At 39.4% G+C, this 27,744-nt stretch overlaps 1 protein-coding gene and 1 non-coding gene across 3 annotated transcripts in view; both read left to right on the forward strand.

Moving 5' to 3' along the window:
* Cbfb (core-binding factor subunit beta) overlaps positions 1 to 25,599 on the forward strand; it is a 49,910-nt gene extending 24,311 nt beyond the window's left edge. The window contains exons 4-6 of one of the 2 annotated variants that reach the window (XM_041650242.1): positions 815 to 931; positions 7,528 to 7,654; positions 23,431 to 25,599. In XM_041650242.1, the coding sequence (XP_041506176.1) occupies positions 815 to 931; positions 7,528 to 7,654; positions 23,431 to 23,453 (267 nt within the window). In that variant the 3' untranslated portion in view covers positions 23,454 to 25,599. The remainder of the gene's footprint in view (positions 1 to 814; positions 932 to 7,527; positions 7,655 to 23,430) is intronic. The other variant, XM_041650241.1, reaches the window with a different exon arrangement.
* LOC121447703 lies at positions 23,024 to 23,129 on the forward strand. Its single transcript, XR_005974231.1, has one exon. It is a non-coding gene; the product is annotated as a U6 spliceosomal RNA (small nuclear RNA).
* Positions 25,600 to 27,744: the final 2,145 nt, after the last annotated feature.

The following is a 27,744-nucleotide window of genomic DNA, read 5'->3' on the forward strand; positions in this document are numbered from 1 at the left end:
AGCCTGATTTACAAGGAGTTCCAGGACAGCCAGAGCCACATAGTGAGAACCTTTCTCAAAAAAAATTTTTTAAAATTTAATATATGGCCGGGCGGTGGTGGCGCACGCCTTTAATCCCAGCACTCGGGAGGCAGAGGCAGGCGGATCTCTGTGAGTTCGAGACCAGCCTGGTCTACAAGAGCTAGTTCCAGGACAGGCTCCAAAACCACAGAGAAACCCTGTCTCGAAAAACCAAAAAGAAAAAAAAAATTAATATATGTACTTTTCCTGTAATTCTTAATTTTATCATCATATATTCTCAGAAAGAAAGCTGCAAGATTGACAAGTAGGCTTAATCCTTTTCATATCTGGGGGCTGCAAAGATAGCTCAGTAGTTAAGAAGACTGGCTATTCTTTCAGGGAACCCAGGCTTGATTTTCATCAACATGGGAGGCTCACAACCATCTGTAACTCCAGTTCTAGGGATCCAGCACCTTTTTCTGGCCTCTATAGACACTGTATACACAATGTGCACAGACATACATGCAGGTAAAACACTCATACACACACACACACAAAAAAAAAATGCATGTCTGGGACTAGAACTTAGCTGTTAAGAGCACTGTGGCTGCTCTTCCAGAGGGCTTGAGCTCAATTTCCAGCATCCATGTAGCAGCTCACAACCATCTGAAACTATAGTCCTGTGGGATATAATACCCTCTTCTGGTATGTAGATGTACGTGTAGACAAAACATCCATATACATTAGGTCTGATGGCTTTTTGTTGGTTTTCAACTGTCTTTTTTTTACGTTTTTTTTTTTTTTTTTTTTTTAGGTGTACTTGAAGGCTCCCATGATTCTGAATGGTGTATGTGTTATCTGGAAGGGCTGGATTGATCTCCACAGATTGGATGGTATGGGTTGCCTGGAGTTTGATGAGGAGCGAGCCCAGGTAGGGTGATTTCAGGCTTTGTTGGAGTTAGTCCTTTTATTTAGCTCCTAATGTGTCTTTGGGGAACTATTTTACCTTATCTTTAGAGTAGTGTGTTTGGGCTTTGGAGGTGATTTAGCAGATAATGGGCACTTGCTGCCTTGCCTGAGGACCTGAATTTGGTCTCTAGGCCCATGTGGTAGAGAGAACCAACTCCTATAAGCTGTCCCCTGACCTCCGTACACATGCTATAATAGGTGTGTGCCCATATACACAAACACACCCACAAAACAAATAAAATATAATAAAAAAATTTTTAAAAATTAAAGAGTAGTAGTGTCTTAGTTAGGGTTATCATTGCTTTGAATGATGTACCACTACCCAAAGTTGGGGGGAAAGGGTTTGTTTGGTACCACCCACAATGACCCATCATCATCAATTAAGAAAATGCCCTGAATGCTTATCTACAACCTGATTCCAAGGAGAGATTTCCTCCTCTCTGGTGAGTCTAGCTTGTGTCAAGTTGACACAAAACTAGTCAGACAGGAGTATGGTTTTGCTTTTGTTTATTTTGAGATAGTGTAGGGTCTGTATAGCCCTGGCTGGTCTGTAAATCAGTGTATAGATCAGGCTGACTTACACCACATGATAATTCTCCTATTTTTACCTACCTCTGTCTCTTGAGTACTAGAATTACAGGTGTGCATCACTGTGCCTTTGTTTTCAAATTTTTCTTTTCATTTTTTTGTTTTTTGAAAAGGGTCTCAAGGTCATTCATGTTTATGTCAAATTCAGTATGATGTAGAGGCTGGTTTTAAACTCCTGGTCCACCTACTTCTCCTTCACACTTGCTGGAATTATAGCTGTGAATCTCCACAACTGGCTCCTTATGTCTTATATACTTCCTGCTACTGGAGAGACACATGAATACCTGTTTGTGTTCCAGCAACCAAATAAAAAGCCAAGCATGACCCATGTAGTCCTGTAACCCCAGTACTGGGAGAAAGGAATGTTAGAGACAGGAGGATTGCCAGAGTTTGTGGCTGCTATCCTAGTATATAGGCTGGTGACAGATCCTGTCTTGGTGGAGCAAGATGAAGAGTGGTTGAATCAGCTACCCAACATTCTGTTCTTTTCTGGCCTTCATGAATGTACATACATACACCATAGTCAGACATATATACATATGTATTCCCTGTCTCTGTCTCATTTCCTCTTGAGAAAGGGTCTTTCTGTAGTCCTTGTTAGAACTCCCTATCTTGACCAGTCTGGCCTCAAACTCAGAGACCCACCTCAGTAATTTTAAATTCCAGAAATTCTGTTTGACTTTTCTTTTTAAAAATTTAGCCTTCTGGGGCTGGAGAGATGGCTCAGTGGTTTAGAGCATTGCCTGTTCTTCCAAAGGTCCTAAGTTCAAATCCCAGCAACCACATGGTGGCTCACAACCATCTGTAATGAGGTCTGGTGCCCTCTTCTGGCTTGCAGACAGAATATTGTATACATAATAAATAAATATTTTTAAAAAATTTAGCCTTCTTTAAATTTAGCCTGAAGAATCACTGTCATTCTCTCTCTCTTTTGGTTTTTTGAGACAATTTCTCTGTACAGCCCTGACTATCCTGGAATTTACACTGTGCGCCATACTGGCCTTGAATTCAGGTCTGCTTGCTTCTGCCTCCTGAGTGTTGGAATTAAAGGCATGTGCCGCCACCATCTGGTTGGCATGACTTCTTTTAATCGGTTTTTATTTTTCATGTGCATAAATATATGCGTGTTTATGTTACATTGGTGTGGCTGCATATTATGTGTCTGAATGTGGAGGCTAGAGGTCGGTAATAGAGGCTTTCCTCCATTGTTCTCTACCTTATTTTTTGGGATGTTGTCTCATAAAACCTGAAATCCACCAATTTGGATAGATTTGCTAGCCAATGAACTTCAGGCATCGACCTGTCTCCACCTCCCTGAAGCTAAAATTACAGATGTGCTATGGTATGCCCAACTACATATGGCTCAGGGTCCTTATGCTTACACAGCAAGTACTTTACCTGCTGAGCCCTTTTGGTAGCCTATTTTTTGTGTATATGTGTGGGGGTTGTTTTGTTGTTTTATGTGTAGGGATATTTTGCCTGTGTGTGTATCTGTGCACTATATGTCATGTGCTCACAGAGACCAGAAGAGGGCATCACATTCCTGGGACTGGAGTTTACAGATGTTTGTGGGCTGCTGTGTGGACTCTGGAAATCACACCTGGGTCTTTTGGAAGAGCAGCCGGTGCTCTCTGTCATCTCTCTATCCCTGATTTGTTGTTTCTGAAGACTCCTGATATTGTTCAGGCTCGTATCTTAACTCCAAAACTCAGCTGTACTGCTGCCTCAGCTTCCCACATGGTGGGTTACAGGTACAGGCCATGATGGCCCACTCCAACTTTGTTATGTTGGCCCCATCTGGCTGCTTTATACATGTTTTCACATAGTCTATGGATTATTAAGTTAGTATGGCACACAACCCAGGAGACTCGATAAAGTTACCAGTCCCTAACCATTGCTCTCTTTTCATGGGTGAGCAGGTAATTTTATTAGTAGGTAGTATCCTTAAAAGGGAAATGCTAAAGGACCAGAATGACACTGGTAATACCTATCAGCTTTCCTATTTTACCATTTGCTAAGAGTAAGAATTCTGTTCACTGCATACGCATCTCACTTTTCACCAGAAAAGACCATGACGGAAGTTGGAGCTAGGAAATAGAGGACTCTCAAGTTTTTCCTAGCTCATTGTTCTGCAGCAATTAGTAATACTTCTCAGTCATTTCATGGGGAAAGTTTATACCCATTTCTAGAGTACCCAGTATCTCAATAAACAACTTTCTGAGGGAATTAGCTCACAGCTCATACACTCTCATTTTATCCTCCCAATTCCCTCTGTTGTACATAATCACAGTTAATAACTATGTTGATTTGTTAATTAGGTTGTTTGTTTGTTTGCCATCAACCCCAGCAGCTATATGGGGAAAAACAATATTGCCTCATTTTATGTTCATGGTACTAAGCACAATGGCTTGCCCATAATAAAAGCTAAGTAAATGTTTGTAAAATAAATGAAAAAGTGAATAAGGGATAGTGAGATGGCATAGGGTAAAAGCATTTGTCACCAGGCCTGATGATCTGAGTTAGATCTGCAAGCCACACATGGTGGGAGGAGAGAACCAACCCCTGCAGGTTGTTCTCTATTCTCTGTATCTAACCTGCAGTGTGTGCACATGCACTAAATGTAATAAAAAATGAGCAAATAAATGAACAGAACAGAAGGAATACCTTGTCATTAGTGGGTATGTCCCAGTTAATACCTCACTGGTAATAGTGATTCCTCACCTTGGGAATGGACAGCATTCTTTTCTAGGTACCTCAGGCTTTATAGAATAATCTGAAAGTATAGTAGATATGCAGTGTACAATAATACACAGTAGGCTCAGGGGCCTCGCTCTTCAGAGAGATATGGGAACACGAAGTGATTCTCACAGAATGGAAGCACTCAGTCATAATTCCCATATGCGATAAGGACAAGCTGGACTGCTCAAATTACAGGGGCATTAATTTGTTGTGTCATAGCAGCAAGATCTTCTCCATTATCCTCCAAAGGATCAAGGGCAGAGCAGAGGAAATCCTAGCAGAGACCCAGTGCAGATTCAGAGCTAACTGGAACACAGTTGATCAGGTCTTCACTTTGAGGCAGCTGGCACAAAAATATAAAGAATTTGGAAAAGACTTATATGTCTGTTACATCAACTTCAGGAAGGCATTCGATAGCATTTGGAGGAAAGGACTTTGGGAAACAATGAGGTTCTACAGGTCCCCAGAGAAAATCATAAGAATACTAGAAAATACCTATAAAGATACTTTTGCATCAGTCGAAGTTTGTGGAGAACTAAGTGATCAGTTTTAGACAGTGGTGCGAGTGTTGCAGGGATGTGTCTTCTTCCTACTACTCTCTAATATATCCCTGGAATTAACAATAGCAACAGCCATGGAAGATGAGGCGTGCAGATGGGTGGTGTGCGAATCAGTAACAAGTTTCGCCAGTGATGCAGCACTACTTGCTGAAAGTCCAAATGAGCTGCAGGCCATGGAAAATAGAGTGGTGGAAGTCAGTAAAATTGGTGTGGAAGTAAAGGTCAAGCCAGGCAGTAGTGGTGCACGCCTTTAATCCCAGCAGTAGGGAGGCAGAAGCGGGTGGATTTCCGTGAGTTCAAGGCCAGCCTGGTCTCAAGAGCTAGTTCCAGGACAGGTTCCAAAGCTACAAAGAAACCCTGTCTTGAGAAAAAAGAAAGGAGGGAGGGAGGAAAACATCGAGAAGACTGAGATATAACACTTGGGAACGGAAAACAAGGATTTTAATAAAATTTAATAAAGAATCAGAACCTCGCCAGGTAGTGTTGGCGCACGCCTTTAATCCCAGCAGGGGAGGCAGGGGCAGGCGGATCTCTGTGAGTTCAAGGCCAGCCTGGTCTGGAAGAGCTAGTTCCAGGACTGGAACAAAAAAGCTACGGAGAAACCCTGTCTCAAAAATCAAAAAAAAAAAAAAAAAAAGAATCAGAACCTCAAGCAAACAGTCCGCTTTGTCTATCTGGGAGGAAACCTCAGTTCAAAGGAGGGAACTATTTCAGATGTCAAGAAGTGGATTGGGATAGATAGGGCTGCATTCCAGACACTAAGAGGTTTGGACAGCTAGAGACACAATAACAACAACAAAATTACAAGTGTATGAGACACTTATCTTGAGCTGGCTTTACAACTCTGAAACTTGGATGATGAAGCGTTCCTCAGAACAGCGGCTGAATGTGTTTGAGATGGCATGTCTCAGGAGGATTCTAGGCATCGATAAGCTGCACAATGACGACATTAAGAAATAGCTCCATCTAAAGAAGGAAGTAAACTAAAGGATATGGCAATGGTGCTTGATTGAGATGCTTCGGCCACATTTGAGAATGACAGCAGATACCCAGAGATAGCACTGCTTGGAGGAGTGCACGGGATAAGGTGAAAAGGAAGGTCCAAAAGACACTGGATAGACAGCATAAAAGAAGACTGGAACCTTGGGTATGACAATAACACAAGCATCTAGGTCTGCCCATGCATTCTTAAGCATTGACGGGCAAAAATGATGATGATCACAGTAGATATGAGTAATTATGTTATGTGTGTGGCTTTTTATATGTCCATAAGTGCTTGTAAATTAATGACATTTATTGAATACTGTGTTTGAGTATTTTTACTGTGTTGTGGTAGTTTGAATAGCCCCATAGACTGATGTGTTTGAATAGTTGGCCTATAGAGTGTGGCACTATTAGGAGGTATAGCCTCATTGAAGAGGTGTGTCTCTGGGGGCTGGCTTTGAGGCCTCATATGCTCAAGCTGTGCATGTGGGACACAAACTCCTGCTTCCTGTGGATCAAGATGAAGAATTAGACAGTGCAAATAAAAAATTATTTTTTTGTTGTTGTTGTTTGGTTGGTTGGTTGATTGATTGGTTTTTTGAGACGGAATTTCTCGGTGTAAGAGTTCTGGCTATCTGGAACTCACCATGTAATCCAGTGTGGTCTCGAACTCACAGATCCACCTGCCTCTGCCTCCCGAGTGCTGGGATTGAAGTTGTGTGCCACCGCGGCCTGACTGAAAATTATAAATACTAATCTTGTTAACAGTGACAAACCACTTATTGCACACAGAAAGCTATTTAGCATACTCGGGCCTGGAATAGCATATTTTAGAGGCCCAGATCCTTTCCTTCCTGTTGCTGCAAACCTGCTCCTCTAGCCTCCCATTTGCCAAATAGTGAGGTCTCTGATGTTGTATCAGTTCTCAGGAAGGAAGAAAGGTGAAATTTCTTTTATATAGAATTCTTGGAAACTTCATTAGGTGACTTGTGCTGTTATCTCATTGGCAGAACTCACATGACCAACCTTTGTACTGATTCTAAGAAAATGAATATTGATGGCTTTTTTGGTATTGCTCTGGATCTTTTAGATTCTGCCAATATACCATCAAAAATATAATATACTAAGTGATATGTGACTGGCAAAGGTTGAACATTTTTTGCTGAAGAGTGTAGGCAGTGAGGGAGCTTTTAAGGTGAGGAATCGTGATCACCTTGTGTTGTAGATACACTTGGCTGGCAGAGAGAGAGGAGAGGGGTGCAATACAGAATAGAACAGGAGTAGTCTTTGGGAGGCCTACCTAGCCAAAACTCTTCGAGTTCTAAATTAGGAAAACGTTTATAGAAATGAAGGGAAGACTAAAGGTTCCACTAAGAAGCAAATGCTAATTCTGTCTGTGGAGGTAAGAAAAAGGTCAAAGATGGTTCAGATTCCTTGAATATGGTGGCAAATGTCCATAATTTCAGCACTGGAGAGGCTAAAACAGAAAGATTATGTTTCAGAACAGCCAAGGGTATAATGAGATCCTGACTCCAAAATAAAGTAAAAGTACCTCTGAAATTAGGATGGGGGTTAATATTAGTATTTTGAGAATTACTCTTCAGTTGGTTTCCTTTAAAAAAATCCATAAATTTTATTTTTTTTACATAAATAAAAATTAAAATAATTATTTCATGTACCCTGACAGCAGGAAGATGCATTAGCACAACAGGCCTTCGAAGAGGCTCGAAGAAGAACTCGTGAATTTGAGGATAGAGACAGGTCTCACCGGGAGGAAATGGAGGTGAGAGTTTCACAGCTGCTGGCAGTAACTGGTTAGTACTTTCCCCAAACTCTCAGGCTATATTTGTGATATTTATGCATAATGTTTTTTAATGGCTTAATTTTGTCTTTTATTTTTAAAAATTATACATTCTTGCTTGAATTTATTATATGCAATTGCTGTAAAAATGTAATTATTCTAATCTTAAGGTTGTGTATTGATTTCTTCTTGATCGTCACAAAAATAACAAGGTGTATTTTCTTTTCATTCATTGATTTAAGTACCTTTGTTCAGTCTGTTGCTGCCTGCAGTTTCTGAGCACTGCCATCACAGTTGTGTGTCACACACTTCGTAAAGGTGCCTCTTGTTGATAGTAGTTCGTTATCAACACGTAATTTAAAACATTACTAAAAACCTTTGGAGCTTAATACTAATTTCTGCTTTTCTATACTATTTTTCTTTGTTTTGAAAATTACCAAGATAGGTTTTTGTCTATTTTCTCATGGTGCTGGGCGTTTCACCCTGGACCTGAGGAGAGCTAGGCAAGATGCTTTATCATGTGATCCACATTCCCAGTCCATCATTTTGAAATAGAATAGACCTTGTCGTTTGTGTGACCCTTTAAAGGCAGCTTAATATTTTCAAAATACTTTAAGAATGGAGTTAACAGAATACACACACACACACACACACACACACACACTTAGGGACTGGAGAAGTAGCTCGGAAGTTAAGAGCACTTGCTGCTCTTGAAGAGTATCCAGGTTTGGTTCCCAGTACCCATGTGGCAGCTCATGACTGTCTGTAACTCCAGTTCTAGAGGATCCAGTGCCCTTTTCTAATCTCAGACACACACCTAGTATGTATATACATACATACATACATACATGTAGGCAAAGTACTAATCAGAAGCTTTTGGAGCCTGTCCTAGAACTAGCTCTTGTAGACCTGGTTGGCCTCGAACTCATAGAGATCCACCTGCTTCTGCCTCGCAAGTGCTGGGATTAAAGGCATGTGCCACCACCGCCTGGCTCTAACTATTTTAAAAGTAAAATTTGTATGTCACAACAATCCCCTGTGTATCCATGTCTGGTTATAACCTCACTGTCCTCAAAAGTAACCATTACCTCAGTTTTTATAGTAACTCCTTTCTTCTGTTTCGGTATAGTGTTAGTATCTATGAGTTTAATCTACCTATATAAAATTCTTTCCTGATTTAACTAGACTTCAGTTAGAAATGTTAATATTTAACAGATATACTCTTAGGAAATACAAAATCTCTGTCTCCTTCTGCCTGCCTCCCTCCCCACCTCCCACTCTTCCCAGTGCTAGAGGTCAAGCTCCCCCACCCAAGAAATGAAAACTTTTAAAAAGCAAGGAAAGCTGACCCAGTGGTAATGGGCCACGTCACTAAAGTTGTCCTGAACATGCACTGCAGAATTTGACTAGCTTTAAGGGTTAGAGGGTGAGAAAGGTGGCTCTGCCTTTACGAGCACTGGCTGAGTTCAATTCTCAGAACCTACATGGCAGCTCACAACTGCCTATAACTCCAGTTCTACGAGGTCCAAAACTCTCTTACCTCTGTGGATTTCTGTACACGTGTGGTGCACAGGCATACAATCAAGCACATACACATAAATTTAAAAAGCCGGGCGGTGGTGGCGCACGCCTTTAATCCCAGCACTCGGGAGGCAGAGGCAGGCGGATCTCTGTGAGTTCGAGACCAGCCTGGTTTACAGAGCTAGTTCCAGGACAGGCTCCAAAACCACAGAGAAACCCTGTCTCGAAAAACCAAAAAAAAAAAAAAAAAAAAAAAAAAAAAAATTGTAAAAATATAAAAATAGCTGGATGTAGTGGCACACACCTTTAATCCCAGCACTTGGGAAGCAGAGGCATGGGAATCTCTGAGTTCAAGGCCAGCCTGGTGTACAAAGCAAGTTTCAAAACAGCCAAAGCCGTTACACAGAGAAACCCTGTTTTGGATATATTAAACAAATAGTTTAATAATAGTTTAAAGTGAGAGAGACTAAAGCAAATTTGGGTTACCAGCAGACAACCACCTAAAAGTTTAAGGGGACTTGATGACCTTTCTGTAACCCTAGCAACTGAGAGACAGATGGAATTTGGGGCAAGCTGGCTATTTAGAATAACCAAATTAGTGAACTACAAGTTAGTAGTAGACCCAGCTTCAGCAATAAGATGAAAAGTGACCAAGAAAGATAACTGAAAACACAGATGTGCACAGTATTGAGTGCATGCACACGCATACACAAAGTATTAAAAATATAATTACGTCTACTGGAGTAATTTGAGGGCATTGAAAATCCATATTATGAAGCTGAGATTATGATGCTGAGCATGGTATAGCTCAACTATAGTTTCAGAGCTCAAGATGCTGAAACAGGAGAATGGCCACAGTTCCAGGCCGGCTAGGGCTGTATAGCAGTCTCAAACGAGAAAGGGAAGAGGGCTAGAGCACTGTTTACTCTTCCAGAAGACCTCAGTTCAATCCAGGACTCCTGTGACATGACAGCTCACAGCCATCTGTAACCAAGAGCATCTGACACCAAAGTGGTACACATAGATGTGTGCAAAACACCCATGTGCATAAAATAATGCATTTTTAAAAGTCATTTTTATTACTTAAGGTAGTCATATTTGTAGGCGCAAATTAAAATGGTAGTGACTCTTTTAATGGGTATAGAGTTTAAGTTTTGCAAGATAAAATGTTCTAGACATTTGTTGCACATCAATATAGATGTTCATGAAAATGGTTAAGATGCTATATGTATTTTAACACAGTTTAATTTTGTTTCTGCTTTTTTGAAATGAAAGTCTCACTGTATATCCCTAGCTGTCTTAGAACTCACTCTGTAGACTAGATGCTCCTGCCTCTGCCTGCAGAGTGCTGGGATTAAATGCATGCACCACCACCACCTGACTGCAATTTATTTTTTTTAATGTTTTTGTTTTTTCAGTTTTTTTTTTTGTTTTGTTTTTTTTGGTTTTTCGAGACAGGTGTTTTTTCAGTTTTTCCAGGCAGGGCTTCTCTGTAGCTTTGGAGTCTGTCCTGGAACTAGCTCTTATAGACTAGGTTGGCCTCAAACTCACAGAAATCTGCCTGCCTCTGTCTCCAGAGTGCTGGGATTAAAGATGTGAGCCACCACCCAGCTGAATTTTTTGTTTTGTTTTGTTTTTAACTCAATGTTGAATAATATAGAAAAAATTTCAAGCACAGAAACTACTTTATATACTGTGATTTAGAGTATGGCACAGGGAGGGAGTAATGCGTGTGTATCCACAAAAAACAGTACTTACAAACCCAGGCTCTGGAGCAAAAAGGAGAGTTCTGACTCTGTCACTAACTTTGCTACCTGCGATAGTGTACTTCACCTTTCTAGGATGAGTTTCTTCATGTATAAAAGGTGTTTAATAATACAGTATCTCAGATATCTAAGAGTCGTGGTGATGGTTAAGTGGACTAATTACATGTGAAAGCACCGTTAGAGTATATGTCACTAAGTTAATATCAACTGCTGTCATTCCTTTTCTGTTACCATGTTGTATCTGTTTTTGAATAATTCTAAAATTAATATCAAGCCTATTCAGTGGTTACTTTGTGGAGTTAAGTAAGATTCAATGTCTTTTAATGACTCATAATTCCTTTGTTGAGTTAGTTTACCTAGAGGACTGAGTCTATGAGTCTATCCCTTGAAATTTAGCCAGGATAGTATCAAGGGATAGAGACAGACAGACAGACACAAATACCTGGGGATATTTTGTGTGCGTGTGTGTATTTGGAGCTTTTACAATTCTTTTGTTGTTGGTTTTTTTTGTTTTTTTTTTTTCCAAGATGTTGTTTTGTGTAGCCCTGATTGTTCTGGAACTTATTTTGTAAACCAGACTGTCCTGGAACTGAGGTATCTGCCTGCCTCTGCCTCCTGAGTGCTTGGATTAAAGGTGTACAGCACCACCCAGAGTACATTTCCTGATATTTTAACATTTCTTACCATTTTGCTTGTCGTACTCTGTGAATGTTAGACCCTTGTCAAGCCTACCTAATCAGCTTCTGCTTTGTAGTTTCCACAACACGTAATTTCTTTCCCCTTATTTTCCCTTTCTGCTTCCCTCCTGATGGGCACCACTTGTCATCCTCCTTCCTCTTGCCCCTCTTACCTTATTTTCCCTTTCTGTGGTATGTGTGCTTTGGATTTTAGTTTGTTTGTTTTTACAGAGTCTCATCTAGCACAAGCCAGCTGAGCTAGATGAACTCACAGTATAAACAGAATCAAAGTCGAATTATTGATCCTTCTGATTCCAGCTCCCAAGTGCTAGGAGTAGAAGCATGTGTTGCCCCTCCCAGCCACCTCTTCTTATTTCTGTTAAAGTATTTATTGAACCATATGTTGAAACAACTATAAATCTATATCTGTCCTTCCCTTCGGTGAGATTTTATAAAATGAAGCCTTTGTGTCCCCTGAGTTGTCTACCACGTGTTTATGTATTATATTTACTTGGTAAATAAACATCTTCCAAACAGTTCTGTCCTACCTGCTTGAGAGCTAGGGTATTTCGTTTTTGTTTTGTTTTGTTTTCAGCAAAGACTCTCTATGTAGTTCTGGCCGTCTTGGAACTCACTGTGTAAACCAGACTAACTTCAAATTCACAGAGATCTGTTTGCCTCTGTCTCTAGGGCACTAGGATTAAAAGCATGTGTCACCACTCCTGGCTTCTGCAAAGATTTTAATAAAGATACTTAAATATGTTGGTTTATGTTAATTGGTTAAATAGTAGCCTACGTTGTGCTGGACTTTTCAGTAGACACATACCTTTGCACATCTTTAAGTTTTGGTAGAAAATGAATATAAAAGCCAGTAATTGCAGTGTCTTACTTTACATAAAAGCATTTCAAAGGAAAGTGGTGGCAGCATAGGAGAGAGAGTAGTAAGTCAGTCTCTGCTTGGGAACTTCACAGAATACACCTGGAGAGATTCAAAAGAAGAATGTGTTTGCCAGGTAGTCAGACTGGGGAAGGCTTTCCTGACAGGAAGACTTTACAAAGGAATGAATTTGCCAGGACAGAGAATGGTCAATCTTTCTGCAGTAAATGAATATGGTTGAAGAAATAACTGAGAATTAATGGGACAGTTACTTAGGAAGCTTTCATATACTTCTTGGGTTCAATTATTGTATAAAGTGTTTATTTATGACATGTCTCACTGTGTAGCCCTGGCTGACCTAGACCTCCTTGCCAGAGACACTCTCAGTGCTGGGACTAAATATGTGCCACTGTGCCTAACACAAATTATCTTTGAAATATTTTGGTATTTTTGTTAATTTACAGGGTTGTCACTTGAAAATATTTTGGTGTTTTTATGTTTGTGCACAAAAGTAAAACCTGTTGGCAGAGGTACCAAGTAATTTGTCATTCAGATAGAATATCCCATTATTGAGTCAGCAGTTGAAAGCCTGAGCTTTGTAGTTAGGCCCAGTTCACATTCCTGCTCAGTCACTTGCCAGTCTCTCTTAAGCTCCAGTTTTATCACAGAAATTGTCACAATTCAATGAGAAACATTTAGAAAACACTAATGTGGTGCTCAGCCCGTGTGTTCTGAAAGAATAATAGCGCTAAAGTGCTTCCTTAGTGCTAAAAGCTCTGCCGGTGCTGGCTCCAGTTAATTGAATTCTCTGGCTGATGGAACATCCTTTTAGTTCTCTAAAGTGTATTAGACACTAACGCATTACGACCTAGAAGACAGGGAAAACGGCTGAATTGTCATCAATGATTTAAGATCCACTAGTCCAGTGGTTTCCAACCTGTGGGCCTCGACCCCTTGAGAAATTACCTTTCATAGGGGTAGCACACCATAGCCTACATATCAGATATTTACATCTTGATTCATAACAATAGCAAAATTACAGTTATGAAATAGCAGTGAAAAGAATTTTATGAGGAACTGTATTAAAGGGTCATTGTATTACGAAGGTTGAGAACCACTGCTCTAGTCCTTTATAGCAATAATTTGAAATATTAGTTCTTTTAGAAGGCAGTCATCTAAAAACAGTGGGCTGGAATCTGTCTCCAGAGTATCCACTGGCATCTGAGGGGGTTATGGTCTGTGTGTCTTATGGTGTTTTGTGTGTGTTTTGCCATTCCTGTTTTACTAGTGAGTACTTCCTAATAACTTGCTTTCTTGACTGTTTACCTCTTTTAAAACAACAACAGTGGCTGAGCAGTGGTGGCGTTCACCTTTAATCCCGGCACTTGGGAGATAGAGGCAAGCAGATTTCTGTGCGTTCGAGGATAGCCTGGTCTACAAATTGAGTTCCAGGACACCTAGGACTGTTAAACAAAGACACCCTGACTTGAAAAATCAAAAAAACAAAAACAAAAAGCCCCAACAACAGCAGTGAAGCCAGGCCATGGTGGCACACACCTTTGATCCCAGCACTTGGATGCAGAGGCTAGCAGATCTCCATGAGTTCAAGGCCAGCCTGGTCTATAAAAGTGAATTCCGGGACAGCCAGGACTATTACACAGAGAAACCTCGTCTCGAGGGGGGAAAAAACTGAAAGAAAACATTTCCTCCCTATAATTTAAGCATCTTTGGGGCTAGGTGTGGTTGCCTGCTCTGGAGGTAGAGAGGCAGATAGATGGATATCTGCAGTTTGAGGCCAACTTACTCCACATAGCAAGTTCCGGGTCATCCAGGACTACCTAGTGAGACCCTTCTCAAAACACACACAGGGACAGACACACAATCACATATCTTTGGGATTTAAATATCATCTAATTCATTCTTATAACAGTTTGTAAAAATAAAACTCCTAGAAAAATGGCGTACTGTCTTTCAAATAGTTTACTTCTAGAAGAAAAAGCAAGGAATTAAGCCATAGTCTTTTAACCAGGGCATCTTCGCAATATAGCAACAGGAAATAAAGATGACGAAGCTGAAAAATAAAATCTGCCAGGGGACATTAGAAATCATTTTCCCTGGAATAGAAAAGGCTGAGGCAGAGAAGAATAATATTGGTTCTAGTAGGTGGTCCTGCTGCCGACTGGAAATGAGGGCCAGGGAGCAGTGGTAACTCGTGGGTGGCACTGAGTAATGATCTTTGGAAATTTGGCAGCACTGAAGCTTAGGGGTGTCCACCACTGTTTGAATAACCTGAAATCTCTAGCCTTGCCATACTAAAGTTGTGCTGACACTGCTCATGAACATTAATACGTAGGTAAAGTTAACATTCTGTTGGTGGAAAATGGAACTTCAAGTGGATGGCTTAAGGCTTTTCAGTTTTCACTGATGTCTTTATCTGAAATCCTCGTACATGCATCTAGTTTGACACCTGTAAACTGTTGTTTTCTGTACATCATTCAGAGTAGGATTTAATATTTCTTTGTGTTGTTGTTTTGTGGTTTTTGTGGGGATTTTTTTCCACCTTTAATGTTTTTTTTTTTGTTGTTGTTTTTGGTTTTCTTTTTGGTTTTCTTTTTTGTTTTGTTTCTCCCCACCCCCACCCCCCACCCCAAGGCAGAGTTTCTCTGTGTTGCTTTGGAGCCTGTCCTGGAACTAGCTCTTGTAGACCAGGCTGGTCTTGAACTCAAAAGAGATCCGCCTGCTTCTGCTTCCCAAGTGCTGGAATTAAAGTCGTGTGCCATCACTGCCTGGCTTGTTTCTTTTTTTGAGACAGAGTTTCTCTGTGTAGCCCTGACTGTCCTGAAACTCACTATGTAGACCAGACTGGCCTCAAACTCACAGACAGCACTCTGCCTCCCGAGTGCTGGGATCAAAGGCGTACACCACCACTGCCTGACTTTTTTCTGTCTTTTTAGGACAAAGCTTCCACTAGTACAGTATTTTGTCTTCCTTTTAATTGACTTGGCAAATGATAAATGAACTGGCAAAAATATTTTAGAAGCCTTAACCATATATTATTAAATAATTTTAAAATAAAGTGAGATACTAATAGTATAGAATATTATGTATAATACCCTATAAGTATTTTTAAGATGAATGTTTGTTTGAACTTGCAGATTAGGTGACATAAGAAACTGAAACTGGAAACTAGTGGAAACCAAATACGGGGGATAGGTGGCAAAATGGATGGCTATTGGGACTGGAGAGATGGTTTGGGATTTAAAGCACAGATTGCTCTTCCAGAGGACTCAAATTCGGTTCCCAACAACTTCCAGCTCCTGGGTATCTGACACATGTTCCACTGGCTTCCATGGATACCTGCACATACATGCGCATACCTATAAATAAGTCATAGGGAGCTGGAAGGAGATGGCTCAGCAGTTAAGAATGCTAACTATTCTTAGAGTTTGATCGTCAGGACCCATGTTAGCTGCTCATATCAACTGCCTCTTAAACTCCAGAGCCATTGGTATCTGATGCTTCTGACCTTCTGGAAATCTGCACTAATGTCCACAAATTCACTCAAAGACACACACAGATACACATAATTATATATATATATATATATTAAACAATATTCTGTTTGTGTGTATGCTGCAGGCCAGAAGAGGGCACCAGATCTCATTACAGATGGTTGTGAGCCACCATGTGGTTGCTGGGAATTCAACTCAGGACCTCTAGAAGAACAGCCAGTGCTCTTAACTGCTGAGCCATCTCTCCAGTCTGATATGCATAATTTAAAATAAAATTTTTTTCTAAATGGAGAGCTTAATTTTGACTATATATCCTTAGTACTTTATAAGTCCGGTATCCCATGTGTCTGCTTCTTATTTAGGAAAGAAAGGAAATTTGATTTTAGGAGCCTGGGGAGATACAGCAGTTAACAATGTTTACTGCTCTTGCGGAGGACTGGAGTTTCATTGTGGGGGTCAGAGGGCTCACGGCCATCTGTAACTTCAACTGCAGGGTATTTGGCACTACCTTCTGGCCTCCAGAGAAACCAATATGCATGTGTGTGTACAGACACAACAGACAAAACATAAAATATATCTTTTTAAAAAAATAGAAGTTGCTCTTTTAAAACAGAATAATAAAAACTGAAGATTCTTTAATTTGTTGTCTGTATTACTGGCATATAGACTTTCTTTGTTTTGTTTTACTGAGTTGGGAGTAACACTATGTTGCCCAAGTTGATCTCAAACATTTGATCCTCCTGCCTTAGCCTCCCAAATGCCAATTGGCATTATAGACATATGCCACCACACCTTGTGGTAAACAGGCTACTTTTAAAACAGTAAAAATGTTTTTCATTTGAAATTTTGGATTATGTTCCAATATCTAAAATAGAGAAAAGGGGGCTGGAGAGATGGCTCAGTGGTTAAGAGCATTGCCTGCTCTTCCAAAGGTCCTGAGTTCAATTCCCGGCAACCACATGGTGGCTCACAACCATCTGGAATGAGGTCTGGTGCCCTCTTCTGGTCTGCAGACATACACACAGACAGAATATTGTATACATAATAAATAATAAATATTTTTTAAAAAAAAAAAAATAAAATAAAATAGAGAAAAGGTTGCTCCAGTCAAAGCAAGAGTAGGGATTATTGGTCTTCCTCTGGGGCTCCTAGAGTGTTTTCAGGGAGCTAAGAAGATGTGGATTTCTTGAGGACCTTTGGAGTGTAGAATGAGCATATTCTTTTATAGTTGTGACACTCATGATCAAGCAGTTTACAAAAGAAGGAACTTAGTTGGCCTTATGGTTTCAAAGGGTTAGAGCCCATAGTAGAACAAAGGCATAGCTGTAGGAACAGCTGAGAGCTCACATCTTGGGAAAGTAGGAAGCAGAGAGCTTACTCAAAATGGCAGGAATCTTTGGAAACCTTAAAGCCTGTATCCCCAGTGACATACTTCCTCCAGCAAGGACACACCTCCTATCATCCCATTTATCAACTGGAGACCAAGAATTCAGACGATACCCTGTGGGACCCATTCTCATTCAGACCAACTACAGTTTAAAAACCGCTGCACCTGGCTTAAATGGTAGTCCTGTCTCTAGTTGCTGTTTCACTGGCAGTTTAAGTTGCTTGTTCTGCTTGATCCTCAATATCTGGTGCTTTGAATGGAGGCTAATGGAATCTAGTATTTGGCTCACAATGTGTCTGGAATGCCAACTAAGTGGGCTCACTCTAATTTTAAACTGAAACACCAAAGATATGTTGCCAAAGTGTTTCAGATTTTGGCTTTTTAGTGTGGTGGTGATAGTCGGTTCCCAAACAGCCAAAAAAGTAGAACTTTGCCTGGTTCTGCTGACTACAGAGGTAGCAGTTTCCCAAGCTTGTACAGTGAGTGCCTGGGAAGTGTTTTTGGTCATAGATGAATTGGAAAAATACCTCCTTTGTCTAGTAGCAGTTGATATATTGTCTTTTGCTAGAAACTACCTTTAGTTTGATTGTCCTCGTAACCTAAGCTAATAGAACACTGTTAGCACATAATTTGGCTACAAGGAACTACAACAGATTTTTCTCCAGCATTGACTAGAAAATGCTTTCATCTGGTTAGATTATAAATTATTAACAAAAGTTATTTTAATGTCATGGAATGAATTAATAATTACTGGATATTCTAACTTTTAAAGTTTAATTCTTAGCAAACCAGGAAAATTTTGATTGAAAACCATTTAGAAATAAAACAAGCAAAAGCTTTATGTGGGTTCTTTTTTTTTTCTGTTTTGTTTTGTTTTGTTTTGTTTTGAGATGGTTTGTATAATGGCCCTAGTTGTCCTGAAACTAGCTGTTGTAGACCAGGCTGGCCTTGAACTCCCAAAGATCCATCCACCTCTGCCTCTTGAGTGCAGGGACCACCACTGCCCGGCTAGTTTTTGCCTTTTTAATGAGTTAGGGGAAAGTGTATCAAGTTAGGACTTAAAATTTCTGCTTTGTAGCTGTGAACCTTAACAACAGGAAGACCTAGCCGTGGCTGGAGATACTGTAATTTAATTTTTTCTTAGACTTACTTGCCCTATGAGTGTCTAGCCATCACTAATCCTTGGTTTCAGGTTTATCATCAGTATAATAAAAGTTAAGCCAAATCTCTTATATAGTTTTAGTCAAGTATCAAATATAAAGTGAGTATGAGACAGATATTATTATATATTATTATATTATATTATTATTATAAAAATATAATTATTATATAATAGAATATATAATATAATATTATTCTCTATATAATAATATAATATAAGGGCTGGAGAGATGGCTCAGTGGTTAAGAGCATTGCCTGCTCTTCCAAAGGTCCTGAGTTCAATTCCCGGCAACCACATGGTGGCTCACAACTCACCTGTAATGAGGTCTGGTGCCCTCTTCTGGCCTCAGACATACACACAGACAGAATATTGTATACATAATAAATAAATAAATATTTAAAAAAATAATAATAATATAATTATATTATTATATAGAGAACATACTCAGTCAATTGCAGGTGAATTTTCAATGTTTAAAACATTTTCTGTGAGCCGGGCGGTGGTGGCGCACGCCTTTAATCCCAGCACTCGGGAGGCAGAGGCAGGCGGATCTCTGTGAGTTCGAGACCAGCCTGGTCTACAAGAGCTAGTTCCAGGACAGGCTCCAAAACCACAGAGAAACCCTGTCTCGAAAAATCCAAAAAAAAAACATTTTCTGTGAAGAGTTTTCCACCTTTGTTTACTGGTTAATAAAAAAAAATAGTAGTCAAGCAGATCCTCTGGTTTATTTAACTAATCCCTGCTCTTGGCTATTTCTCCACGTCCTAAGTAGTGACTACTTCGTTGCTCTTTTACTTTCATCTTGTGACCTCCTAGAAACTAGATTTGCTATATTTCTGAATGATGCTATACTAAAAAAGTTCTAGGAGGAATGGGAGTAAGAAGGCTGTAACAAAATGTCTAGATTAATTTAAAAACAAACTGTGGACTTGATGCTTAGGGTGAGTTCAGCGAGGATTTCTTTGCTATTGTCTAGTATAGTTTACTACCCATAGAAGAGTTTCCTCTAAAACAGCCAACCTACATTAGAAACGGCCAAGATTCACTTGAGAGGCAGGTGAGTTCTCTATGAGTTTGGAGCCAGCCAAATCTACATAGTGAGACCCTGTTAGAGAGGGGGGGTGGGACGACGGAGGGACAGAGAGACAGACTTCTCAAAGAAAGTCCTATGTGTAGAAGCTAGTCACAGGAGCTAAGTCTGTTTCTGTGTGTCTCCGTCAGACAGCCTTTTCATCTTCCTTCTGTCTCTCAGAGCTCTCACTGTTCTCTGTTTCAGCTCCTTGTTTGGGGTCCTACCCTTCCCTCCTGCACAGGGCCTTATCACATCTTCCTTAGTTCCTTTCTCACAGGTAAATAGAAACTCACAGCACAAGCAAAACAAGTTACTTTTCTTTACTCTTGTTCTCCATGCTTTCTATCAAAACACGATGCTTTAGAGAGGTGTCTTTCAGCTGTTCCAACAGAGCCTGGATCAGTAAGTACATTAAATCCAGTTGTTGGTGACTGTCATCCATTTGAAATAATTGTCGTTAATAAAATTTGAAAATATGCCAAGTGGTAATGCTGCACTCATTTAATCCCAGCACTGGGGAGGCAGAGGCAGGCTATATAGAGAAACCCTGTCTCCAAAGAAAAAGAAAAAAGCTTATCAAATCGAAAGACTATACTGTTCACAAAAGTACTGTATTGGTAGGTTAGTGATTTATAAATATATAATTCGATTGATTTTTCCTTAGGGTTTCTTCATTGCTCAGCCCCTTTCTGACCTTCATTGACTGAAACCAGATTCCTATATCAGTCTCTGCTTCTGCAGAATTGACTTGTCTTTACAGCACACTTAGCATTGATTGTGGAGCATAAATTGCATTTCTGGTGCATGGGCATCCATAACTTTTTAATCTCAGCTGGTTTTATAGCGTAACATTACCTTGAGTATTCTAACAGAAAGGGGCATGCTAAACTGAGTTGTGAGAAGTCTGCTGCAAAATGGCTTAAATCCATCTGCTGGAGAAGGATTGCTGCTGAATTTTATTTTGTTTAGAGACGAATAAGGCAATCTGTCTTTTTGTTGTGATTATTTGATTTTTGGGTTGATTTCCTTTTTTGATTTTGTTTTTTTGGGCACTGTGTCTCCTGGCTGGCCTGGAACTTGCTGAGTAGCCCAGACTCATAAGATCTTCCTGCCTGGCTTCTCGGGTGCCCTTACACCAGCAGTTGTACAGATAACAGAATGTTCTCCATTGATAACACAGCGCTGGACCTTTGGGCTGGTTATAAACCTACCTCAGGGCTGATTGTGCCTCATTTGTAGACTGTATTCTTAGTATGCGCAGGGCCTTGACTTTGATGCCTCGCACTGAAAAGAATAAAATTTGACCTTACAATATAAATGAGACTTGAGCCATTATTTGGGAGATCTGGAATGTTCTTTCTCTAATAACTGAAATAAGATCGCTTTTGCTCAGGTGATTGACCTCACACTTGTTCTTCCTGCTTCAGCCTTCCAGGTGCCAGAATCTAGTTCTGCGTGTCATTATGCTCAGCCTAAGTGTGATCCCCAGTTAAATGTAATTTTTTTGTTAAATTTGTTATTTAAAAAAATACATAGATGATAGAAAATTAATGCTTTAGTACACAATTCCAGAAGATTAGGCTAAATAAATCACAGAGGTATCTGCAGTTGGTCTCAGCTGCTGGCATATGATAGAATTGGCTAAGAAGAATGTGAAAGTGAAACATGGTGGCTTTATCTAAAGAGAAAGCAATAGAGGTGTAGCAGAAATGGTCAAGTTAAGGACATCTTTTAAGATAAACCATCAGAATTTGTTCTGCGTATGGGGAAAAGATGTTAAGGGTAACCCAAGGCTTTCTGCCTAAACCACTAGCAAATGGAGTTGCCATTATCTAACACTAGAAAACTTAGATTGGAGGAACCAGGTTCTGGTTACAAATACATGTTAGTACTTAGCCAACATTTGGAAGGACTGAAAACATTTTTAAAATATATTAAAATTTGTGCAAGATGCTAAAAGAAAATGTTGAATGGGGAGGGGTATTAGTGAGATGTCTCTGATTAAAGGTACTTTCTGCCAAGACTGACTACCTGAGTGTAGTACCCAGTGCTTACTACTCCTCCAGATAATTGTGTTCAGGTCCTAATACCCATGTCAGACAGCTCACACCATCTGTAACTATCTGAGTTATAGATCTGAGGGATCTGAGTCCCTCTTCTGTCTTCCATAAGCACCACACATATACAATATTAAATATAATGAAAACTAAATATTTGCTTTTAAAGTTGTACATGGACAAAAGGGGCACTATATTATATATATTTTATATTGCCAGAGAGTATCATACATGATATTTTATTTGATACATGTTTTCTATTAAGTAATTTGTCATAGGTAATTTAAATAGGGTGTTTATTATTTAATGAACCTTGAAATGCTCAGTGTTTATAATTATTGTTTCTTAATTGTTAAGTACTGTTACAAAGATAATTAAATGTGGAATATGTGCAGTTTTTCTTTTTTTTCTTTTTTTCTTTTTCTTTCTTTTTTTTTTTTTTTTTTTCGAGACAGGGTTTCTCCGTAGCTTTTTGGTTCCTGTCCTGGAACTAGCTCTTGTAGACCAGGCTGGTCTCGAACTCACAGAGATCCGCCTGCCTCTGCCTCCCAAGTGCTGGGATTAAAGGCATGCGCCACCACCGCCCAGCTTCCATTTGTTTTTTGGTGATAGCCCTAGTGTCCTAACTTTCTCTGTAGACCGTGCTAACCTCAAACTCACAGAGATCTGCCTGCCGCTGCCTCTGCCTCCTGAGTGCTTGGATTAAAGGTGTGTGCCAGCACTGCCTAACTAAGTGCATTGTTTTTAATTTTATTCATAGAACTTAATATTATAGATTTCATTTCTTGAGATTTGTAGTTAAAATTCATTTAGCAGGGGCTGGAGAGATGGCTCAGTGGTTAAGAGCATTGCCTGCTCTTCCAAAGGTCCTGAGTTCAATTTCCGGCAACCACATGGTGGCTCACAACCATCTGTAATGAGGTCTGGTGCCCTCTTCTGGCCTGCAGACATACACACATATTATGTATTTGTATACATAATAAATAAATAAATAAATATTTTAAAATTTCATTTAGCAGAGATTAAAATCATTGTTTTATTTTTCAGTTAGTAGATGATACTATTATTATTAATTATATTATTAATTATTATATTAATATTTCTGTTACTCAGTTTCTTTCATTTTGGGTTTCTCTTTATAACAGCCCTGACTGTCCATGAACTCTCTAGACCAGGCTGGGCCTGAACTCACAGAGATACCTCTGCCTCTTCTGGAGTACTGGGATTAAAGGCGTGCGCCACCACGCCTGGCAAACCGATTTCTTTATAGAATGGGGAAAACAATGAAATCTATGTAGGTTGTTGGAAACAATTTAGTTCCTTCATGGAGAGTACTTCAAATAGTTCTAGCGTGCTCGCTTTGGAACACGTCTACTAAAACTGGAACGACACGGAGAAGATTAGCGTGGCCCCTGCACAAAGATGACACGCAAATTCGTGAAGCGTTCCACATTATATAAAAAAAAGATAGTACCTAGAATATAATTGTTGCTTATTAAATGTCAGCTATATGATTGGCTTATTAGTGTAGTAAAGTCTCTGGTTCTAAAAATAAAACTGTAGGGTTTTTTCTTTATATGTAGTATATACTTATAATATCCTTTTGAATATAAAATTATTTATTATTATGGAATATCATATATAGTTTTAATTGGATGGTCATTTCTTATATAACACTGTGTCTTAATATCTTACGTATGCATCATTTGAGTTTTCAAACCACATTCTTAACTTCATATTACAATTTTGTCATTGCAGGCAAGAAGACAACAAGACCCTAGTCCTGGTTCCAACTTAGGTGGTGGTGATGATCTCAAGCTTCGTTAAGACTAGCACAGCACCCGTGCCGCCCATCCCTACGTACACACTGCTTCTAGTTGGTATCAGCAACACATTGTGCGACCAGAAACTGTGATAACTGGAGGTACTGCAGTCAATTTCGTGACCTGAGGCAGTAAAAGACATCGTCAGCTGCCATGGTTTTGCACTATAATATCTGCATTTCTGGTTTTTAAAACATGTAGCCAGTAATAATTTGAAATTTTTTTCTATGCAAGCTTATCTTGTTGGCATTATTTTGGTTGGGTTGAAAGTATCTTCTTTCTCCATTTTAATTTAAAAGTTCATGTCATTTAAGAACAAGATAAGAAATTGAAATTTGTATCAGGGTTTTCTTCAGCAGTTGCTTAAAATTATTTTATACTTTCAGATGAGTTGGTCATACAGTCTTCCTTCTAGATAAGCATTCTTTGTGTTTGTTTTCTCCATATTACTTTGTTTTTTGTATTCTACACCATTTTACAAATAAGATGTGTTTGCGTTTTCTTACAAGCTAAACACCTAGCAGCATAGAGCTGTCTGCCACCGCCTCCTAAAACAGTTTACAGTTGTGAAAGTCACAGTATCCTTTTAAATACTAGTACTCACCTCTTTTTTGCCCTTTTAAACATAAAAATTTTAAATTAGTATTCATTTTTATTTGTCTCAGATCTGTTTCAAGTTCTCTTCTATAATCATGAGTTTGGGTAGAGGTGTTCTCCATAGGTGATAATGTTCTACAGAAATGCCCAAAGAAGTCACAGGCTGGCTTCTGTTTTATTCAGGGATTTTATTTTTAAGTCAATCAGAAAAGGGATACTGGAACTTACTCTATGTAACAGCATATAAAACTGGAGGCAGTGATGAATCAGTACAAAGGTAAATTGTATTAACATCATGTTTAAGATAGCTGCTTTCATGTGTATTTTGTATTGCATGCTTTTGTAGAAACAATATTGGGTGATGAAGATTAGTCTTAGAAAATGTTCATCTGTGCAGGAGATACATTTTCTTCCATTAATTCTGGGCGAAACATTCACAGTTATATATGATGGTATTTTGCAAAAGGACTATTAATAGTGCATTTTGAGATGAATCAGTGTGACAATATTTTTAAAATAGGCTTAGTGTCAAATTGCAATTTTTTTAAATATAAAACTGGAAAAAAGTGCTAAGTCATTTGGCACATGCTTACAGATACTTTTCTTGGTCATATTCATTAAATGTTACTACATTTCTGAATTTTTGCAAAAATGTATTTTATCATAAAATGGCATTATTTTAGAGAATTTTAAAAACTGACATGGTCAATTCAGAAAAATCTGAATAAGGTCATTGCATTTAAAAAGCATATAAAGATACTTGATTGTGAAGGTGTGTCTTTCATTGTATATATATAATTCATCAACAAATACCTGTATCTCAAAATAAAAATATTTGTTATATATTTGAAGTCGTGCATGGTAAGGATTGTGTTTGAATCACTATAAACAATAATGTGTTACAAAAGATCATGCTGACTTTGTATAAGTAAGTACTATGAATGAATTTGGTTGGTATTTGGTGTTGTACAGCTCACATGTTTACACTCTCAGTGCCCTAATTCCTCTGGGGAATTACCTTTTTAAAGTAATCCTTACAGGGGTGTTTTAAGGTTACTTTAATCACAGAGCTCCTTCGTTTTGACCTCTGCAGTTAATTTTATTTTTTAAAACAACATGTTGGTGGTACATTTTCTCTGCTTTTAGCCAAGAGCTTTCAGTCCACCAGTAAATCAGATCACATGGTATTAAATTTTGTTGTTGCCATCTCTCTGTATATAGTGAATGTTTTTTTATTAGCTCTGCACTGCTTCTGTCTTAATGCTGGCATTAAGATCATAAACCCCTTTTTTCCATAGTGCAGACTTTTAAAACTACTTTAAGTTATTGATGCAATTTCATATTTTTTCATAATCTATATTTAAAATTACATCATTGCATCATCCTTCTAAATTCATCTCCATTAAAACTTGCCTTAAGCTACCAGGTTGCTTTTGCCATTAGCTTTACTGTATATTTGTATGTTTAATTTAGTTTCACATTAAAATTCTGTGTAGTGAAAACAAAGTCTTGGCTCTTTATTGATAAAATGTGATCTTTTCTGTCCTACTACTTTGACCCTTTTTACTTTTTTTTTAAAGGAAAGCAGCAACAGTGCCATCTAGTGGTCACATCTTCTAGTTCCAGAGGCCAACCTTTAGATCACAATGCACAGTAATTTCTCAGTGGTTAGTGGGAACAGGAGGGTCAGAAGTTTAATATCATTCTTGGCTACTACAGAGTTCAAGACCTAGGCTGGAGAGATGAATTAGAGGTTAAGAGCCATTGCTGCTTTGTAGGGACCAAGAGTTTGTTTGAGTCCTAGCACCCAGAGTAGTCAGCTCACAATCGTCTCAGTACCAGGGGTCCGGTGCCCTTTTCTGGCATCTGTGAACATAGTATACATGTACATGAGCAAGTACATGCACAAACTATTATTTAAGATAAAAAAAAACAATTTATTTCTTTTTTTTTAAGTTGGGGGGGGGGCTGGAAAATTGGTTCCATGGTTAAGGGTACTGGCTACTCTTCCAGGGAATTAGGTTCAATTCCCCACAACTACATGACAGCTCTCTGTAACTCCAGTTCCAGGTATCTAATACCCTCATGTAGCATCCTTAGACAGTAGGCACCAATGTGCCACATAGACATACATGTAGAAAAAACACCAATACACAGCTGAGCGGTAGTTCTAGGACAGGCTCCAAAGCATGAGGTACATAAAACAGTGACCTCTGGACAAAATAAACATATATCAAATTTTAGTACCATCTTTCAGGATAGTTTAGAAATAATCATAGTAGGTGTGTATTAAATCTAACATTCCTAGAACAGGTCCTGGCATTTATCCAAACCTGAAAATTAAGCTTTTTACTTGAAGCATTTCATAAGTTTGATCTGTAATGAACAGATTTATCAGTTTGCTTACTCACTACCAGATTTCATACAAATGACAAAAACACCTTAAATACTGGGTGGCGCTCTTAAGGAAGACTGAAGCAAGAGGATTATGAATTCAAGGCCAGCCTGGGATACATAATGAGGCCTTATTGAGGTGAGGGGGTGGAGTATAAAACAATTCTAAATGCTGACTGTGAGCAAGGGCACAGTGCACTGAGCCAGACAATTCCCCATGGTAGAAAGGAAGGTTTATTGGGGATCAAACTTCCGAGCTATCTCTCAGGGATGGAGGAGCCGAAAAGCAAAACGGGGGAAAGCAAGCAGATCGTATTATGTCAACGCGGGGGGGGGGGGGGGGTGTCTTTGAGCTGTTGAGGATCGACTTCCCGACAGGATCAAGAGAGGTTTCTGATAAGCAAACCCAGAGTTCAGACCTTTGTTTACCCACCCAGAAACAGTCCTTCTGTGTAGGGCAAGCCACTGCCTTGGGGGGGGGGGGGGAGACCTAACATAGCTACTAGGAAATTGTATATTTTTGGTTTTGAGCCTAGGCTTTAATGGCTGAGACATCTCTCCAGCCCACTACCAGGAATTTTTAAATTGCTTATATTGCTGTCATCAATATCAAGATTATAAATGGGTAATGAATTATAAAATGGAAATTTTAATGAAAAATATTGAAGCTATAGTATTGAGTTTTAAAAATAAAGTATATCAACTGGAAAGCTCGCCGGGCGGTGGTGGCGCACGCCTTTAATCCCAGCACTCGGGAGGCAGAGGCAGGCGGATCTCTGTGAGTTCGAGACCAGCCTGGTCTACAAGAGCTAGTTCCAGGACAGGCTCCAAAACCACAGAGAAACCCTGTCTCGAAAAACCAAAAAAAAAAAAAAAAAAAAAAAAAGAAAGAAAGAAAGAAAGATAGCTCAACGGTTAAAAGCCCTGTTGCCCTTGCAGGGGGCCAAGGTTTGGTTCCCAGGATCTACGTGATATCTCAACAACCATCCCTAGGTCCAGTTGAAGGATACAGCATCCTTTTCTGAACTCCATGGACAGCAGGCATGCACATAGTCCACATATATACATGCAAGCAAAATAGTTATACACATAAAAAACTTTTTTTTCTCCCAATACAGTGTTTCTCTGTTTAGCTTTGGACCCTGTCCTGGCACTAGCTCTGGAGACCAGTAGACCAGGCTGGCCTGAAATCACAGATCCGCCTGCCTCTGCCTCTTGAGTGCTAGGATTAAAGGCGTGCGCCACCACCGCCCAGCAA

Source organism: Microtus oregoni, unplaced genomic scaffold, assembly GCF_018167655.1.
Source record: "Microtus oregoni isolate MIOR12 unplaced genomic scaffold, Mior012 000004F_ref0000308, whole genome shotgun sequence".
Lineage (NCBI taxonomy): Eukaryota > Metazoa > Chordata > Mammalia > Rodentia > Cricetidae > Microtus > Microtus oregoni.